Source organism: Corvus kubaryi, unplaced genomic scaffold, assembly GCF_017639235.1.
Source record: "Corvus kubaryi isolate FWS band 111438036 unplaced genomic scaffold, C.kubaryi_AGA036_p1.0 split3-73, whole genome shotgun sequence".
Lineage (NCBI taxonomy): Eukaryota > Metazoa > Chordata > Aves > Passeriformes > Corvidae > Corvus > Corvus kubaryi.
Genome location: NW_024582091.1, coordinates 25,621,156 through 25,640,594, shown reverse-complemented (window position 1 = coordinate 25,640,594; position 19,439 = coordinate 25,621,156). Strand labels below are relative to the sequence as shown.

At 46.2% G+C, this 19,439-nt stretch overlaps 2 protein-coding genes across 2 annotated transcripts in view; both read left to right on the top strand.

The window, feature by feature from the left end:
• The first annotated feature begins 2,001 nt into the window (after positions 1-2,001).
• Positions 2,002-4,453, top strand: PPIL6 (peptidylprolyl isomerase like 6). Its single transcript, XM_042016220.1, is given in 5 exon segments — positions 2,002-2,055; positions 2,174-2,269; positions 2,692-2,910; positions 4,223-4,252; positions 4,370-4,453. Coding segments are annotated over 5 exon segments (483 nt in total).
• A 14,578-nt stretch (positions 4,454-19,031) lies between these two features.
• CD164 (CD164 molecule) overlaps positions 19,032-19,439 on the top strand; it is a 13,815-nt gene continuing 13,407 nt past the window's right edge. The window contains exon 1 of the mRNA XM_042016748.1: positions 19,032-19,238. Within this exon, the coding sequence (XP_041872682.1) occupies positions 19,136-19,238 (103 nt within the window). The 5' untranslated portion in view covers positions 19,032-19,135. The remainder of the gene's footprint in view (positions 19,239-19,439) is intronic.

Genomic DNA, 19,439 nt, shown 5'->3' with positions numbered 1-19,439 from the left:
GTGGCTCCTAAAGTTCACTGTGCTCAGAGATGAAAAGTGACCTGACCCAGCCGTGCTGACAGATGCCCGAGCTGAACCTACAGCTGTCCCACAAAGCAGCTTTTGCACGTGCTGCATGAGCCAAAAGAGCAAAGCTGCCGCGGTGGCACAAAGCTTTGCTGTGGGAGCCGCGACCCCTCTGGAACTGCTCCGTCCATGCGCTGCCAGCAGGAATGATGTCTCAGCAGTGCCCAGCAAATACAGCTGTGGGTAGGAGTTTTTGCGTCAAAAGGAGACACACATTTTACACAGGGTGTAATTAAGCTGTAAATCTCATTGCCACAGAAATTTGTGGATGCCAGGCTTTCACATTTGCCTGAAAAGCAAAGAATTTCAAATGAAAAAGAGCTGCCGGGGGGAATTAAACGCAGAGATACCAGGAAATCCTTGAGCAGAGGCTCACTGGAGGCTGGGAGTGTTGTGAGGAAGCAGTGCTCTCATGTTTGCTTTTACTTACCACTTTTTGCTGGGCATTTGCTTTTAGCAAGAGGCTCTTCACTCTTTCTTTTAAGTGCTACTGACAGCATCCATCAAAAGTTCTGGAAAGAGTTGGCTTCAGTCCTCTGCTCTGCCACATGCTTTCTGTGTAACCCGGTTTTCCTTCCTTCAGGGGAAAACAGATATTGGAGCCTTTTCTGACCTCCAACAGAAAACTGCTTACATTAGGCTTGGGAAGTGCTTAGAAATGCAGGGTAAGGGTGTGGGCTGGTGTCTGGTGTTCCCATGGAGCTGGGCCCTGTTGACAGACTCAAACTCATGGTGGCCAGACTGCCACGGGCAGGTGGGTGCCTGTGGTAGTGATGGTGGTGGGGCTGCTCCAGCACCTGTTTTTCCATGTGGCCAGGTTTATGGCAGAGGTAGCCCCTGGGCTTCAGCCCCAGTACCAGTTTGGAAGGAGCAGGGAGTGGTGTGGGCTTGAAGCAAATAAACAGAGAAATGCCTGCACCTGGCATCAGCTCTTGGGAAGAAAATATTCCAAACTTCATGTTTCTGCTTTTCTTTGCTGCTGCCAGGTGCAGGCACCAGCACTGAGGCTTTACGGACTTCCGGCTTGGTGCTGCTCAGGGCAGGGGTCTGCACTGCATCATCCTCACCTCCTTGTTCCTACACCTCCAAGAAATGTTACAGCTGTGCAGTGTTGTATGAGATGTCACACACATCAAAGCTCAGCATCTTACAGCAAATCCCTTAATGCAGCTCTGGCAGTGCAAGTGAGAAAGCAAGAAGCTGCAAACCTCATGGGGTTTTGCAGGCTTTCCCTGGAAGCTCAGCTGTGTGGCAGAGGCACAACACACAGCCCACCTCAGGGTGCACAATGCTGACCTTTCTGCCCTCCCAGCCTGTAGGGGTTTGTCTGCCAGGCTCATTCCCGGGCATTAGTTACAGCTGACAAAGCTCTGCCATCTATCAGCAGCCCTAAGGGCAAGCCAAGCTGATAGCTGCAGGGGTGTGTGCCTCTTGGCTTTTTTCCTTTTTATTCCAGCCACCATCCCAACCATAGCAACAGGGACCATGAGATGAACAGAGTCACTTCTTTGCTTTATGTTAAGGCCAGCCCAGCTGGCTTTAGGCCACAGCTTGTGGTGCTTGTGTGCCATAGCCCATGTGGAGGTGAGGCTAAGCTGATGGACAGGAATGTCCCATATCTAAATAGCAGCTCACTTCTGAGGCAACGGTACAAGAAACAAGGACTGGAAATGTTCACCTTGCAGCCTTCACCAAGCACTCACCTGCCCCAAGGCCCTGCACCCAATCTCCTGGACATGCAAAAGTGCAGTTGGTGATGCTCAGCAACATCTTTGAATATCTCCCCGCTTACATCTCTCTCACATGGCAGGGAGGGGTGAGGGGAGTACCAGTGTAATTGAATAATATTTGTGAAGCAGTTTTTCAGAGAAAAACCAGACACCCACTACCTCTAAATCCCTGCAAACAGGGATTTAGAGCCCTTTGCATGCACTTATGCAAGTATTGGGAATTACGCCGGAGGCACGAGGTGTGGAGGGCAATAACTGGGTTAGAAGGTGAGTTAGGTTGCAGTTTGTAAGGGAAGTACAAGCTGTGATAGGACAGGGTACGGGAAGGTATTAAACTACATGTAGGCCCATTTTTTTTCCTTACCTGGAAAATACAGTTTCTGAAGCTGAAGTTTCCAAGCAAGTTTGCAGATCCTGTAATACAGCCTTTAGTAGAATCTGCATGGCATGAATATTTATAGGAGAAAAAGAAGGTAACTCCTGCATCGTCAGGTTGTTTGTGTCCTCTCCCCAGGGCTGCAGCCTCTCCCAGCTGTGAGTGCCACCTGCAGATTTTGCAAGTGAGCTTTTCCACCCCAATATATTTTATGTTCTCAGACTCTCAAAGCAGGATGGAGCTCTCCAGGTGCTTTCCCTGTTCAGCCCAAGCTATCCCCCAAATGACACCCAGACGACTTTTAGCATGATAATTTCCCAAGCAGCAGGATCCAAACCTTCAGGGTACACCTTGCTGAAAGCTGCTGAGCAGTCTGTTCCAGTTGGTGGGATTTGTGGTTTTAAGTAGCAAAGGCATAAAAATACCACAGGCCACTTCACCTATGGTGGATATTATGATTGTTTCTTCACTAAGTATGTAATTAATCCCTGGAGGCCTTGCTGTCCCTCTGAAATGCAGGAACTGAGAGTTGAGGTGTGTCCGTATACCTCCTTGGTGATGTGCCTCATTGATGGCCAAGTGCTGGGGAATGAGAAGGAGCTGCTCAAGTTGCCTTACCATGAGTGGGACTATTGAGACTTTAGGCCCAAGGCACTTTATCAAGCAATTGCTGAGGATCTACACAGCAAATACCTGAAAAACAGCCAGGCAAGTAGCACTGCTTTACAGGAGCACGAGGTCTGTAAGGAGCTGGGGAGGTTGTCTAGGGAAAGGGCAGATACCGTGGGGAGGAAGAAAAGTGAGCACAGGCAGCTGTGGCACCTTTCTTGTTTTTCTGCCCTGTGATGGCAGGGTTGGAGAGCAGCCCCTGCAAAGGATGGCAGAGTCTCCATGGCTCTTGGCAGCCCTGGAGGGACAAACACTAGCCCAGATGCCTGACCTGCACTGACTGCTTCAGACAAAAGTGTAACTGTGCTGACTATGCTGCTACCAAAATTCTTGGGTACCCTTATTCCTGGGTACCAAAAGCCCAACTGCCAAATCCCTCCTTTCCCAGCCAAGGCCCCCCTGAAACGCTGTGGTGGTGTGAGGTGCAAAATACCAGTCTGGCTGGGAGAGCAAGTAATGTCCATTTTGGCAGGGTGACCAATATTCCTGCAGACTCATTTATTCCTGCCTCTATTGTACCAGCTGCAATAAACATGTAAATAAATGCATGATAAAGAACCAGGCCCTGCCCAGTAGCTTGCTTTAGCACACTCTGGGGGATTATTTCTGCCCAGAATGCAGTAAAACACCCTCTTTTTTTAAAAAATTTTTATTTAAACAAAACCATAGAGATTCTGTTGTGCCTTGACAATCCTGCAGACATTTTCTGAGGCCATTTGTACTAGTTTGAAAACAAACCAGTGGGAGGCACCAAGTCAGAATAACAATTTAATGGGGAAATTAGAGAAAAGGAAAAAAATAAAAGAAAACACTAGTTCCAACTGAGAGTCAGGATAAAACCTGACACCCTGTTAGTCAGGGTGGTGGTAGCAGTCTGGTAGAATGGTGGCTGCAGTCCTCTGAAGCGGTGATCCTGTAGAAAAAGGGTCTGCTCTTCCTCAGGAGGTCCAGTGGTGGCTGCATAGCTCCTTTCCCCTGGAAATCCAGTGGGAAAGGTTGTCAGTGGTGTTCAGAATCTCAGCTTATATCCACGATGGGATGCTTGGTTCCTCCCTCTGGGTGGAGCATCTCACAATGGGGTAATGAGTCATGAGGCCAAGTGTTGATGAGGCTCATTAACAGAAGATAGTCTGGAGGGAGTTATCTCTGAGTCAGGCGGCAGGACAATGATGGGCAATTAACAGAAAGATGGTCTGGGGGCAGGAGGCAAGGAAACACTGCCCCACCTGATTTCAACAGCTCATGAGGATGGTAATAGAATACACTGCAACCCAGGACACCATTCCCACTGGCCTGCCTTAGAGAAGGAGTGCAGCACAGAGAGTTGGCCTTTCCCTCACTGCATTTGTTTTTCTGCTTTAAACAGTGTTTGTGTACGTAGGAATGGCCATTGAGGAGGCTGCTCTTCGAGGTAAACTACAGAAGAGAAAAGCAAAAGTGAGGAATCTGGCCAGTGGACTTCAGCTAGGAATTTCACATGTTGTCAGCTGGGAATTTCACACGTGTTTTCCTCCTCTCACTTTTGCAGGTCTTTTCGGATGCATGTCCCAGAACCTGTGAGAATTTCCAGGTTCTGTGCTCCAGCGGAGCAAACTCTCTCTGTGATGCCTAGTGAAAAACAAGTAGGTCCAAGGGGGAGGTGGGTTTCCTGCGTAAAACAGAGTTACAGCACAAGACAAGGGGGTGGGGTGGTGTTGTGATCCGCATGAATAGCAGTCTTTATGTATGGAAACATACCTGAACTCCAGGACAATGCTAATCTCTTAATTCATATATATATGTGTGTGTGTGTATATATGTGTATGTACATATGCATATATAGATATATAAAACCAGAAAACATTTTCTCTTTTCACATCTTGTTTTCTAAACATAGGAAAAGTCTGAGTAATTTATTCTTTTGATTATCCAGGACCCTTTCAAAAGAATTTAGGAAAACTAACTGAAAACATTAAAACTATTTTCCATTAGGTTGATTGGTAAGCAATTATGAAACTAATTGGAAATATGAGAAAACTAAAATTATCCATAGGGAAGTATATTATTTGTTTTTTAAAGAGGTTAATTTACAAAGGCATTTAGTCAAGTGCCAGAGCCCTTGCAAGCGTGCTGGTGAGTTGTCGGAATTCCAGTGCTATGCTTTGAGCATGGCCCCAAGGAAAAAAGCACCACGAGTAATGGGTCACACAGCCTGCCCACCTGGCATCCCCAGGGAGGTCAAGATAGCAAGGCATATCAGAAGGCAATTCCTTTGTTACTCCCTTTTTTTCTATCACACATCTTACCTACCCATACTTCTTGCCTTGCTCCAAATGTGTGTAAATACATTTCAGGTTTATACTATGAATATGCTTTTCATGAATAACTATGCAGAAATCTATGTAGTCCATAAAAGCAATCTAAAATTACGAGCTTGCTACTGTAGAGGACTAATGATAACCTGATAATGTCTAAACAATGTAGCAAAACTAGACTTATTAAAAAAAAAAAAAAAAGATACATCAGTTTCCCAGTTTCCTTAGTGCCTCACTCATTCAGCTGAATAGGAATTTCACTCTTATCAATTCTCCTTTCTTAGACAAGTTAGTGGCCTTACCTTACCATAAAATCACAGCTGCATTTTCATCCTTCTTTCTTCTAACCCTAATCCCTCTGACAGTCATCTTTTTTCGGGGCATTCCTTCCTTGGCTCAGCTCTGCCATTGCCATAGCTCTCCCAGCAGGAGATGCTGGCCCTTCTCAGAGCAGCAGCAATTAAACACACTGCATGAAATAGCTCCTAGAGACACTGTCTCCGGGAATGGAAGAAGGGCTCTTCCCAAAGTTCTGTCAAAATTCCAGTAGTGAAACAGAGATGGAAGCAGTTGTTCCCCCAGGCTGATGTGCAACCCATGTCTCTGACCTCAGCTGAGCAGCTCACCGACAACCCGGTGATAAATGCCTGTGATAACCATGGTCTCTGATGATTACTTTTATCAACCCTGCAGATACCATAACTGGAAAAGGAAATGAAGGAGAGTCAATTTATGGTCCTACCTTTGAAGGTATGTCTCCCCAGCTATCTGACTGTGCAAATGGTGAATTTCCACAAAAATCAAGTTGTTGATCTGATCTTATTCACATAATAAGCTGGGAACTGCTTTTCATCTCCCTAAAGCAAAAAGGTTTGGTTTTCAGTCAGAATCTGCTTGCATTAGCACAAGCAGACTGCTTTAGTGAGAAAACTTTTTGATCTGTAACCTTGTCCCCTTCCTCTTATGTCCCCTGCCTGAAGCTCAGCTCCACCAGCCCCTTGTCCTTGCCTAAATGAGGGCTGATGGTCACCCACTGCCTACTTCAAATACTCCCCTTTGGGGACAGGACCCTAGAAATGCAGAAGTGGATTAGCTACACATCTCCAGGCACACCTACCACCTGTTTAAATGCATTGAAAGTAATAGAAGTAAGTCAGCTTTAACTCTAGAATTCCTGGACCTCAGGCAGCTTTTCAGGCTTGGGCACACAACAGGCATTACTGCCAGCAGTCTCAACTCTGTGGGTGGGAGCTCTGAATCTCATATAAAACCCTGAAAGGTGAAAAATGACAAATATGACCTAAGTTTAACCAAGAATGTTCCCTCATACTTGTATAAAGTAATAAAATGTAAACAAAGAAGAACATTCTAACTTTTAATATTTAAGAAAAACAACCCATATAATTGACATAGGCATTTGGGATTTTCGGTTTAGACTAAATGCTAGACTAAGACACTTTATGACAGGTAAAGCACTTTTGAAGATTATTTACGTTCCCTTATATAAAAAGCTTTCCCACTGTCAATGGTGCAAACCATTTGAGCAGGCTGGGCAGCAGCCAACACTGAAATCAGAAATGCTTAGTGCAGCTGAAAAGTTAATTTCCCAAGATGCTGAAGAGCCTGCCTGTGAGGAGAAGCTGCTCTCAAGGTCCTCAGGTTGGATGGAGCAAAATGTAGTAGCACTGGTGAGCAGGAAAGCTGCTGGAGGTGGAAGCCTGGTGTGTGGGATTTAAGGTACTAAATGCTCTGAGCTTTCTGGAGTGGACAGGAAAAGGCAAAAGTCACTTCTTTGATGCTGGAGCTCCTGGAACAGCAGCAAGCCCAGGCTCTCAGGGCACACACATCTCTGAGAGAACATAAGCTGGTATTGGAAAAAAATAGGACTGGCTGTTAAATTGTTTGCAAGGTGGGTGTCACCAAGCATTTAAAATTTTGTGAATACTCTTTTCCAGCAATGTTATCCAGTGGATTTGTGCTAGTGCCCATCTTGTACCTCTTGCACCTTCTTTTTGGGTAGAAATTGTCATTTTTTATGACCCATGGATTTACTTAATTTACGTGTCAGGTAGAAACAAGTTTGCATGTACACAGGCACCTCTGCACACAGGGGAGCTGTGGCAGCTTGCATGCACCATTTTACTCCAGCTCCATCATCCTCCTCCGGGCTGAGCTTGTGCTTTCCCAACTAAGGAAAGAAGCTGCCATGTCATGTGGGAAGGGGACAATATACCAAAAATTGCTTCAGTAATTTTAAGTTGGATTTAATTTGGAATCAGTCAACCTTGAATGTGCCCCTGCAAGAGTTTTGTATCCATATTGCACATACTCCATGTGTTGATGCATTAAAGGAGGAGATTGCTACTTCTTGCCTTCCCCCTCTTTAATTAGAAGTTCCTTTCCACCCTTGAGAAAGGTGTTCCCTTGGGTATGCCTTTCTATTTCAAGGCTTAGATTGCTTTCCCGATACTTCCCACAAAACTACTTTACACTGAGGGCAGAGGACAAACATCTTCGATACCTGAAAAGGGTGAGAGATGCCTCTGTCAGCTGGTAATGTTCTGGGAGACTCCGTGCTTGGCATGTGTCTGGGCACTGCAACCAGTGCCTGCTGGAATTAATGGGACACAACCTCATTTTACTGTAATGAGATGAAAGGACTGAGGCAATTACACAGAATCGCTTGTACTAGAGCATTGTGTCAAAGGACAAAGCATCCCACTCCAAAATTAGTCTGCTGAAGTAATTTTGCAAGCCACAGGGCAGCAGTCAGGGAGTAATTGTTCAGCTAAAATTTAACTACCATTTTTATGAATCAGTTTCTGAGGAAGGCTCTCACACAAGGTAACAAGAATTAAAAAAAAAAAATCAGAGAAAAATAAAACCTAAATATTTTTTCATTTTCCTTAAAGCTTGTTGAAAGCTTGATGGGGCTCTTGACTGCTCAGTGTGATCAGGTCAGATGGTGATGGAGGATGACAGGATCAGTGGACCCCCCTGCCCACCTCAAAGCCAGGCTCCCTCCTCTCCAGAGAAAAGGAGTCAAGTCCTTGCCATATTTTCCCAAACCCAAGCATACCTAATGCTTGCTTCTCCCCAGTTGTCACTCTTGAGAGTGATTTCTTCTCTCAAGAGTCCTTTCTCAGCCAGCATGGAGGATCCTCTTCACCTCCTCACAGCTCTCATTCCTATCGCCTGCCTCCTCTCCTCACTCTGGAAAAACAACTTCTACTCTAAGAGCACCCTGGCTTCCTTAACTCAGTATCTGCTCTCCATTTATTCAGCTCTGTCATTTTAGTTAGATAAAGAAGTATTCTGTTTGCCCTCCTGTGCAAGTTGCCAAGGCCTGGAAGCAGCTGGGTATCCCAGCCCAGCCAGCCATGTCCTGCCCTCACAGCCCTGACTGTGCTCATGGGAATCTTGTCCTCTGCCACTGGCAGCGGCATGAGGGGAGGCAGAGCAGAGGCCGTGCTTGGAGCATCCTCTCTGCCTCCTACCTTCCTCATCCATACAATGGGAATAATCACAAGCAGGCATGGGGAACTGCCATGATAAGAATCTTGAACTAATCTGGCAAGAGTCATTACAGACCAAAAACAGGGATCCAGAGTGCTGTTTTTTATGGGTATTTTTTCATTAGCTTCTTTATTGGCTTAAGCACTTGACAGTAGCAGGAAGCTTTTTCCAGAAAAGACATGGATTTAAACCAGACTTTGCTGATAAGACTCAATGAAACCTTTGAGGTAAAGGAAAAAGGTGAGTGTGAAAGGAGGAAAGGGAGCTTGAAGGAGCTGGTAAAAGGGACTTTTATTGTGAATAGCAGCAAACGGAGCAACAGAACTGCAGCCCGTCATCCCCCAACTCTTTCCCTGGATGAAAGCTTCTCCATCCATCACAAAGGAAGAGGAATCCTAGGGATGGCCAGCAAGAGTCGCCATAGGAACAGCTTGCAGTTCCACATCACCTTCCAGCCAGCTCCCCACCTGGACAAGAAATATATTGCTCAAGCTAGAAAACCACATGGCAAAACTAAGGAAGCTGCCAGGGCATCTCCAGGACCAAAGGTTACAAACTCATGGCTGCAGAGCTCAGTGTCAGCTGAAGGTGGGCCCTGACAGACAGGGAGGCATCTCACAAAACCTACAGGCTCTGCTCTGTCCTCACTAGCTGAAAAACACTATTTTAACAAATGCATACTAGAAGTTTGTTCTCAGTAGGTTAACATATAGGACTAGCCTGTTAAAATTTTTAGATTTTCAGGAATGTAATAAACAAGAATATTGCTTTCAGCAGTTTGCTTGATGGAAGAGAACAAAATAAGTGTAAAAAGTGTAAGTAGTAAGTAAGTGGTAATATGTAAGTATTACCACAGAGAGAAAAATTCACAGTGTAGTTTCCATGCTACCACACCACGCAGAAAGACAGCATCTTTAACAGTATGTTGGGGTTTCAGTTTAGTCTTAGTTTTTTTTTCTGTTAAAGGAATTTTTTCCCATATGCATGTTGCTAGGGGACAAATAGCTGTACTTAAGAAAGACAAAAAGGGGGGTGGGGCGGGCCTGGCTGCTCCTTTGTCTACACCTGGGTGTGGGGGCAGTTCGCTCTGAGCGTCCGGAGAGAGAAGCTGCAGAGAAAGGAGCTGCTGCTTCTTTCTTTTTGGCCGTTCTTTCTTTCTGCTGGAAACAACGCCGGGACCCCAAAAGCCGCTTTCCCTGCCCTGCTGGAGACCGGGCTGTGGCTGCCCTGCCCCGCTGCTGCTTCGAGCTTTCGCTGCGCTGTAGCCCTGCTCGCCCTGCCTGCCTGGGCCTCCGTGGGGTTCTCCCATCTGGATACATCTCGCCTGCCACCCGGGATTTGCGTTCGTCCCTGCCGTTCCAGCCTGCCGTTCTAGCCTGCCGCTCTAGCCTGCTGTTCCAGCCTGCTGTTCCTGAGAGTCCGGGATCGGCTGCCCAGGGGTTTGTGAAGCCTTTGTTCCATCCCTTCCCGGGATCCCAGGGCACCGGTGCCGCGTGCTCCCCGAGCTCGCTCCGGAGCGCCCCCTGCAGCCGCGGGGGAACCATCGCACCTGCCCTGCTCACCGGGAGCCGCCAGCGCCCCTGCCGGCTGCGAGCGGAACTGCACCCGAGGGGAAAGGGCCTGACAGCCGAGAAGGCTGGCACTGGGTTTGTGACTGCTGTTACTGCCATAGTTATTGCTGTTCTGTTTGACTGGTTATATACATATATATATATATAGTAAAGAACTGTTATTCCTATTTCCCACATCTTCGCCTAAAGGCCCTTGATTTCAAAATATAATAACTTAGAAGGAAAAGGGGTTATGTCTGGCACTTCAAGGGGGGGACTTCTGCCTTCCTTAGCAGACACCTGTCTTTCAAAACCGAGACACAGTAGCAAAAAGCATAGCTTTCAAACCTACAGAGAACAAACCAAAAGCTGGATATATTTATAACTAGCAACATCCACTTCAAGTTGCTGCCTTGCCACTGGCTCTCTGCAGTCTGAAAGGTGTAGGATCCATTACCTTATGGCCAGATCCTCCCAAATCTGAGTGGGAGTTTAACCCTGAGGAAACAAAAAGAAGCCACAGTGTACAACAGGGACAGCCAGGTACTTTCCAAGCTCTGCTCTGTTCAGATTTTCTGATGTCCCTGCTTGGACAAGAGATGCCTGCAGTGTCCTCCTTGTTTGGTGCCACTCTGCTGGATGGGATGGGGTGGGCTGAGATGGGATACAGCACAAAGCTTTATGGAGCTCTGCTGGCATCCATCACTGTGCCAGCGCCTGCAGGAGGCACAGCTTGTCCTCCCACAGCGTGGGAGAAGGACAGGCTGAAAATCATAGAGATCGCAAAATGTTGGACTGTTTTCAGGATTCAGGTTAGTGCTGTGAAGGAAGGAAATGAAAGATATTTCACAGGGAGTCACTCCTAACACTGTCACTTCTGACAGTGTGTCTCCTGACTTCATTCATCTCAAAAGTACTGGCCATTTGTAGCTGGGGCACATGGAACAACACTTGCTTCTTTAAATAAATGTAGCTGCATAAAGCCATAGTATTTTTATCCCTCCTAAAATGCCAGCTAGAGGCTACTTAATCAAGAACTGACAGCATTCATTGTGAAGAATAACTTTTTAAAGAGCGTGGTGAGTGTAGCCTGTCAGTGGGAAACAGGTGCCTGCGTTTGTAATGGCCCCACACAAAACAGAGGCTGCAGAGCTTGGCTTTGGATGGAGATGGATCCCATGTGCACTTTCTCAAGTGATCAAGGGCATGGACATCCTCCAAACACTGGAAGTCGTACCTACATATAACAAAAGGCCTACAGTAGCCTGCAAGATAATTAACTGTGGGACCTTCAATCCATGATTCCCAGGTGGTTTTCCGGCCTGCTGTAAGGTAGAGCCCTATTTCCCACTCAGCTTTTTACAAACCACAGTGACTTTCACTTACAGCAAAAATAAAACCATGTCATCTTGCACATGTGAATGGCTTGGAAACATTTTTTTGGCTTAAAAAAACATGTTCACAAGGTGTTAAAAAGTATTTTTACAGGAGAAGAGAAAAAGACCTGTGAACATATTTCAGTGCACCTACAATTTATGGGAAATAGTGTTAATATGATTATAGAGTTACAAGCACTGATACAGTAAAATGACATCCCAGACAAAAAGAAGAAAAAATATGGTCATAGGACTGTGGCCTCAGTGAAGGCCAAACATTTGATCCTGCATTGACTACTATAAACTAAAAATAATGTCCTTGGAATCAGGTTGGGCTGCATCAGGCTAAAACCAGGAAATGCTAGACCAGGCAGAGGATTTAAGTAATTATTTATAGCAGATGGTCTCAATTTAAAAAAAGTGACTACTGCCATTGAAACAGAGAAAAATACTGTTTATAAAGTTACTGCAGTATGGTTAAGGTTATGTGTGGATGTAAATATATAATCCACAATGAGTGCCAGTGTCAGTGATTTCTTACATGCAAGATCTCTCTGACACACAGTGCAGAGCTGGAGCATGGATGGCTCCAGCAGGTGAGCACTAAAAGAAGAGAAGGTGTGTGTAAGACCAAAATGCAGGCTGGAAAGAGAGGCCATAACCGAGTGCACTGGAGGATCAGAGGAAAGAGCACTCATTCGTGGAGCCTGGCTGCAGACATGAGGCTAAACCAGCCCTGCTGTGCCAGGGCAACCCGGACACGGTCAGAGTGCAGCTCTCCTACCCCTTTTCCCAGCGCTGCCAAGAGCGCTGTGCTGAGTGACCTTTGCTCCTGGGCTCATGGTATGAGCTGCTAAACCTCCCAGAGGAGTGCCAGGGTAAGATGGGGAAGGCTGAATTAGGGAAGGATTTGGAGAAACCTGATTTTGTCCAAGCTTAAGTCCATGGATTTCATGAAAAGTAACGATTTTAAGTTTATTTGTTAAATGGGAATGAATTTAACAAATCAGCAAATGTTTATGCCTGAAGAGGGCATAGACCCAGAGTGATCTCCACAGGCTCTGAGTATGGAGACCTTGTTAATTTTAGCAAGGGAGTTTAGGTTTTTCTTTACTTATGCTACAAAACAAAAAGATTATTTAACCTAAAATACCTTTGTATATCTGCAGCTAGCTAAGAAGCCTGTAACACATTTCATTCTTCCATTTTCTAAAGCATTCTGCAATCTATACACAGACTATAGGAATTAAATCTTCTGTAGGAATATTTCAAATCAATCTGCCTAGAGAATAATTTTTTTCGCTTCATAGTTCTGTGTCAAAGATTACAATAGACTGTGATATTTTCTTCATAAAACCCCACATTTCCTGACAAATTACTTTTTGTAAGTAACAGAAACTATTGCTATGAAAAGATATGGTTTTGCATACTCAGTACTGAGACAGAGGTTAGTGGCTCTTATTTCTTGCAAGGATTTTAAATTATATTCAGATGTTTAAAGTCAGGAAAGCAATTTTAGTTCTGCAGGCTATAGAGGACAATGTTAGAAGACCAGTTAATTGACTTTTTATTTGTTGTTGGTTTGGTCACCCATGGCAGGTCTGCTCCGTGGCTGCCACCCCAGTATCTCCAGTGTTCCACAAGGGATCAAAGCAGAACACAGCGTGTGATTTGAGTCCAAATGACCTGATCTGAGCAGATATCAGAGCCCAGAAACTCATGCTCTGGCAGTGGGCAATGTTCACGGACTCTGAGGGCAGGCAAATGCCTCATCACATCAAGTATCAGAAAGCTGATCCTGTGCCAAAAGTCATAGACCTCGTGATGACCAGGATGATGGCTGGATGTACAGCTGGATGTCATACACTCAGGATCTTGGAGAACAACACGTGGGAACTGGGCGGGGGACAACTGGCTGAAGTTACACCACATGAAAGAAGTTATAACGAGAAGAGGAGAGTACAACCAGGAAGTATTTTGAATTTCAGGCATAACAATTCTTCAGGCAAGCCATAATTACTGTATTTGCATTGGTCATGACTGGACACTCTGCCAGAAAAAAACATGGTAAAATCTTTCATCCAGTATTAAGAGGTCACCTAAAAGAAAGAACAGTGTGTCTTTCAAGCCTGGTTTCCCAGTGCCTGCAAGTTGGAGTCCAAGGCTATGAACAATGAAACAGAAATGGAATATTCATCTTAATCCAAAACGATGTTTTGTGACATATTTTCTACTATAGCTTACATCTCTGATCAAATCACTAGGAATACAGTGCTCCCTCTCAGAGTGCCAGACCAGAGAAATAGCATGCACAAGCATCCAGAGGACATGCAAGTCCAGAGGCAAGCCATAGGGTCTCCACAAAGCTGGGAAATTCAGGGCCAGTCTGCAAATGGGGAGGTGAAGACTTTCATTGTCAGCTGCTGGGTTTGGAGAAGTTCCCTTCCCAGCAACCATATTAAAAAACTCTCTTCTATAAAGAACAGCTGGCAGCAACATGCATTCTGAGAAAAACTATTATCTTACTGGATTACACAGTGTTTTATTTATGTAATGTGTCACCACTGTAAGAAAAACTGGTGTCTTTCAAGTTTTGCTTTATTGGAGTTTTCTGCTGAGCTTCGTACTCCAGCAAAATACTCTCTTAGATACTGCTTTAAATGAAAAGTGATGAAAGAAGCCCTCAGATTACACACCAATTTTCTTTGTGCAGGCGTACGTGTTAAAAGCACAAGGGCACTGTGTTAATAAAGCACAGACAGTAGGCTCCAATCACCCCCCCGCACCTATTCAAGCACTGATGAGACAGAAGTTGGAGGCCAAAATCATTATCTACAAGGTAGTTTACCTAATCTGAGGTCAGAGGGTTTCAGAATCTGATCCAGCAAGGCTGCTAAAGCCAGCAGAAATTGTTAGTGTGGCTCCTCAGCTGTGTAGGTACTCCACAAGGATCTGGGGAAGCCCTGGGATCTCTGAAGTATATGTCTATTTTCATGGTATCAGACAGACCTTTGACAACATATTTCACCTTCCTACAGACCTGTCTCACTTTCTTTTTTAGAATCTCATGGCTACAGCTCTCTGCTATTGCCCTTCACATACTTTATTGCTTGGGATACCCTTCACTAATTCACTGTTGACCCCCAGCTGTAAGTCAGACAAAAAAATTCTTGCCACCAATTCCAGGGAGGGAAAAAAAGGTACTCCGAGGGATTGTTTTTGAAAAATCTTTACTGATAATATCAACTATGCAGTGTATCAAATGGATCAGAATGATGTAACAGAGCTATTGCACAAAGAAAATGAGAAAGTGGAATGATTTTACAAACCTCATAGAAAAATTCCTGATACTGTAATTCTGATAAGGTTTAGGATGTTAGGAGGCAGTAATGGGTGGCCAAATCAACAGAGCTCAGCTGTGCCTGTACCTCAGTTGCTGTGAGGGAAGAAGCACTGGTCCAGGCCATCAGGGCACAAGCAAGAGCAGATGCCAGGTCAGTGGGACCCAAGGCCAGGCACAGGCAGCTCACAGGAGTTACATCTCAGGCAGGGGCCAGATGAAAGAGCCTCAGAACAAAAACATCTACTGAGAAAAAGTTGTGGAGACCCTCCTGAAGTTCCTTCACTTGAAAAACTTCCAGGTTGACCAAGGCATTTTTATCAGCCAGCCAGCCAGCCAGCTTTGAGGACACAGCTAAACTCCTAGGGAATATGCTCCTGCCCTGACACAGGCCAAAGCCCACCACTGTATTATACCATCACCAACCAAAAAATGCATGTTAAAAATACAGTGAATGGATGTACCGTTGCAAGGACTCCCTCTAAATATTTGCCTTATTTTCCTTTGGTCACCTAAACCAGCCTGACCTCATTCTCTGGTTGGATGCAGCTGCACAGGTGAAAGGTTTATTCCTTCCACTCCATTTTACCTCTACCTGTTGCCTTCCATTCTTCTCCTCAAGACATGTCTCTGGCTTGCCTTAGGCTAAAAGCATCAGCCAGTATCACTGTCTCTAAAAGAGTTAAGAAAATATTTTTAACATTACTATATCATCACTAACCACTCTACATTATTTATTTTATTTTTCCTTATGTTAAAAGCAGCCTTTCCACCCCACCTGGTGGGGCTGAGCGAGTGCCTGTAACACAGAATTTGTGCGTACCAAACACAGCTCCACCTTGCCCGCCGCAGGCAAGCAGCTTGCACAGTACAGGTGCCAATGTCCTCACCCAGAATTCCTGCTGGGGACAGACACACGGGCACCTTAAATGCACACCCTGATGTCACACGGCACGGCGTGCACCACCCTGGATGCGCCTTGGGGCAGTATCCAGCCCCGGCTGGACACGCCCCCACAGCGGGATTTACTGCCATACCTGTCTCACGACGCAAGGACGAACAAAGATTACAAAGCTCCGGGCGCAGGAGTCAATGCATTATTTCTGAACAATTCTGGTGAATGGCACCAGGACACAATAATGCATCATTATGTAATGGTAACAAACACCCCAAAACCTCCTTAGATGCTGTATTTTCCCTGCTAAAACACCCACCACGTATTTACACTTCACATGCACTTTTCTTTCCATGCACTTGAAATGACAATATGGAAATGAGGACCAATGTTTACAAAATGAAGCAAATATATATTCCCTTCAGTTTACCTACTAAATTTTGTTTTTCATTACTGCTGTCATCCCAAACTGCTGTACGCTCCTGTGGAATCTCTTCAACCCATTATCACATCTTGCCAAGCACCAATTGATACAACACAATCTGCTCCAAATCCTGGGCACTTGCTACGTTTCAAATGTGCTTCTCTAAAATGGGCATCTGCAGACTCTTAGGTTTCACCCATTTTGTCAAGGATTTTACATAATTTTTCAGTAATGCAGTGCTTGGAATTCCTTATAGATTCAAAACAGAGGTAAATGCCTTACTAACCACTAAGTATATAACAGTGCAATGAGAACTGAATCCAGTGATGAATGTGGTGTTCTAAATCCAACAATAACAACCCAGTCTGCCGTGATCCTGCTGACTGTATGCTACAGCAGAGTTCCAAGATGCTGACTATAAGAAAAAACACACAAACCACATTTATCATTTCTCTGGATTCCCCCCAGCCCCCAGAATGATAAACATGTTTTCACTTGCTTGTGATGTTCTTGCCCTTGCTGGTAGTCTTAGTTCTATTTTAGTACGTACTCCAATTTCTCCCAATTTTCCATATACATGAACGCTGATTAGAGTCTTGTCTTTTATCTTACTTAACTGTCCTATTTCTTTCTCAAAAGAAGAGATTTTCAGTATGCTCTCCTGATGAAATGCAGATTGCGGCAACCATTACACTTCATGTGTCCAGCACATCAACAGAACTGGCACTGCAATCCCTCATAAAACACTAATAACTGCTGAAGATACATTTAACATTATAACCCACAAGAGCTGCAAAAGAGAAAACCTTAGTTCAAATAATACCACATGTCTAGTAAAATCACAAGAGACCCTGTGAATCAAGCCCTGATCCAAGTAGAAGATGCCTATCCCAGACGGACATAAAAATCTCTGCAGGTATGGGCAGGAGGGATGAGTAGAATCCATAGAAAACTCCCTTATTCCATGCTCCCTGCAGTTTCGGTTACACTGCAATTTTTATTTATGCTGCTCCTCAATTTATGCTGCTTATTCAAAGGCAGAACAGAAATATAGTATTTTAATAATGAATGTGAAAAGTATTTCTTATTAAAAGGCCAGAAACTTTCGCCACACTGTAAAAATAAATAATTTAAACTAAAACTCCAGAAAAAAGCAGAATGAGAGATAACGAAAGTCAGTGTGTAACTTCAGTTCCCTTATCACTTTTCAGAACTAAATTCTGATGTTACTGACATTTACATACAACAGAACATGTTTGGTCATTTTAATGCAGCTGTTACAAAGTTCCAGTTCATGTCACAAAATTGATTCTCTGTTGTTTTCTTTACAGACCTTTCTTTTATGTTTTCACTCTGAGACTTCTTTGCAGGAGGGCAAAGCATTAGCCATCCTGCCTGCTAGCAGAAAGCACCACAATATATGACAGTACAGAACCTTGTCATCAAGCTCTATACCCAAATTATGTATTACCAGCAGCCCTACAGGCCCTTCCGTAGCTCACACAATAATCATGATAGGTGGCTTGCCTTAAAGTTTCTGCATTTGTATTGCTCTCTTGGCTCTTGACAATGTAACACCTTCAGGAAAGAAAGTAAAATGGAAGACTAACCTAGGGATTTATTTGGCAGTTTCCTCTTAATTGCCCAAGTTCAGCTCACACTTAGAAGAACCAAGGGGGAAATCTCCCAATTATAACTCATCTCTTCCATTTGTCCTTTGACCCAGACCATAATAAAATTTGCTTTATAGCTCTAGCTTAGCTCTCCTTGGATACAAGCACGCATGAATGTTTGCCTTGGTTTCCCAACATTCACCTGTGCTGGCACCGCACAAAATGCTGAGGCAGATTTACACAAACAAACTTTTATTTGCAGAGGGTCTACTGATAATAATATATAAAGGCTCAAGCTACCTTAGGGAGAAACAAAGGACAGAGCAAATGTGATAGGCATAGGGGGAACTCTACCCAGTGGTCAGGGGGGAATCACTGATTCTTAGAACCACTTAGGTTGGAGAAGCCCTTTCATCAAGTCCAGCTGCTAACCTAACGCTGCCAAGTCCACGAAAAGGGGTGGCGTGATGTCCAAGGAGCCTTCTCCTGGTGCTCTCTACGGTGCAGCTGTAAAGATACAGGTTGCAATCTGTACCATGCTTCCCTTCCACTATTGCAGCCATTTCATCCTGGACCTACACCAACTCCCAGTGTACAGCTTCCACCTGCGATGGCACTAGTGCTGCCGGGAGCACAGCTGGACAACACTATTCAAGAGCTGCACGCAGATTGCTAAGGTTCATGTGCGATTCATTTAAACTCCTATGAAGTACGAATCCCTGTTTTGTCACGGTAGAAATGGGGTAGGGGAGCAGGAAGAGGGCAACCGCCGTGGCCGGAGGCCGTCCCTCCCCGAGCAGCGAGGATCTCTCTCCACCCCGCCCGCGCAGCGCGGCTCCGAGCGAGCGGCTCCGAGCGAGCAGCACCGACCGCGTGCTCGCCGCCCGCGGGAAACGCGAGCCCGCGCGCCCCGGCCCCGCCCCCCGCCTCGCCCCCAGCCAATGAGCGGACACACTGGGGAGGGGGCGGCACCTCCGTGGTGACGTAAAGCGCTCGGGCAGCGCGTGACGCGCGGGAAAAGTCCCCTCCTGGGGGAGCGCCGGGGTCACGTGGGAGAGTAGCGCCGCGCCGGCGTGCTGCGGACCGTTCCATTAACCGCCGGATAGGGGGGAATAGGAAGCTGGGCGGGACCATCGCGCCGTTCCAGGAGGGGGGCGGGGCCAGCTCGGGGCGCTCCCGTGACGCGGCGCGGGGTGGGGCGGCGGCAGCGAGAGCGGTGCGGGCGGAGGGAGGCAAGGAAGCGCCGAGCGGGAGCCGCAGTCCTCTAGTTTCACCGCATCGCCACCATGGGTCGGACACTTGCGTTCCCCCTTGCCGTCGTTTCTCTCGCGTGCTGCCTCTGCGGGCTGGCCGTGATCGCAGCGGCGAGCGACGACAACGCGGTCGTCGGTGAGTGATTCGCGCCCTCCCCCCCTCCTTCCCTCCGAGAGCTGCTGACGGGGCAGCCCCGCCCCGTGCCCGGCGCTGTGGGGAGCGGGGCGGGCTCCGCGCACCGAGCCCCGCCGTGGCCGGCCGTCGGTGCGCGCCTGGTGCCGGACCCTCCGCGGGCGGCGGGCCGGGAGCGCCGCGGAGCCGCCGGGACCCGCCCGG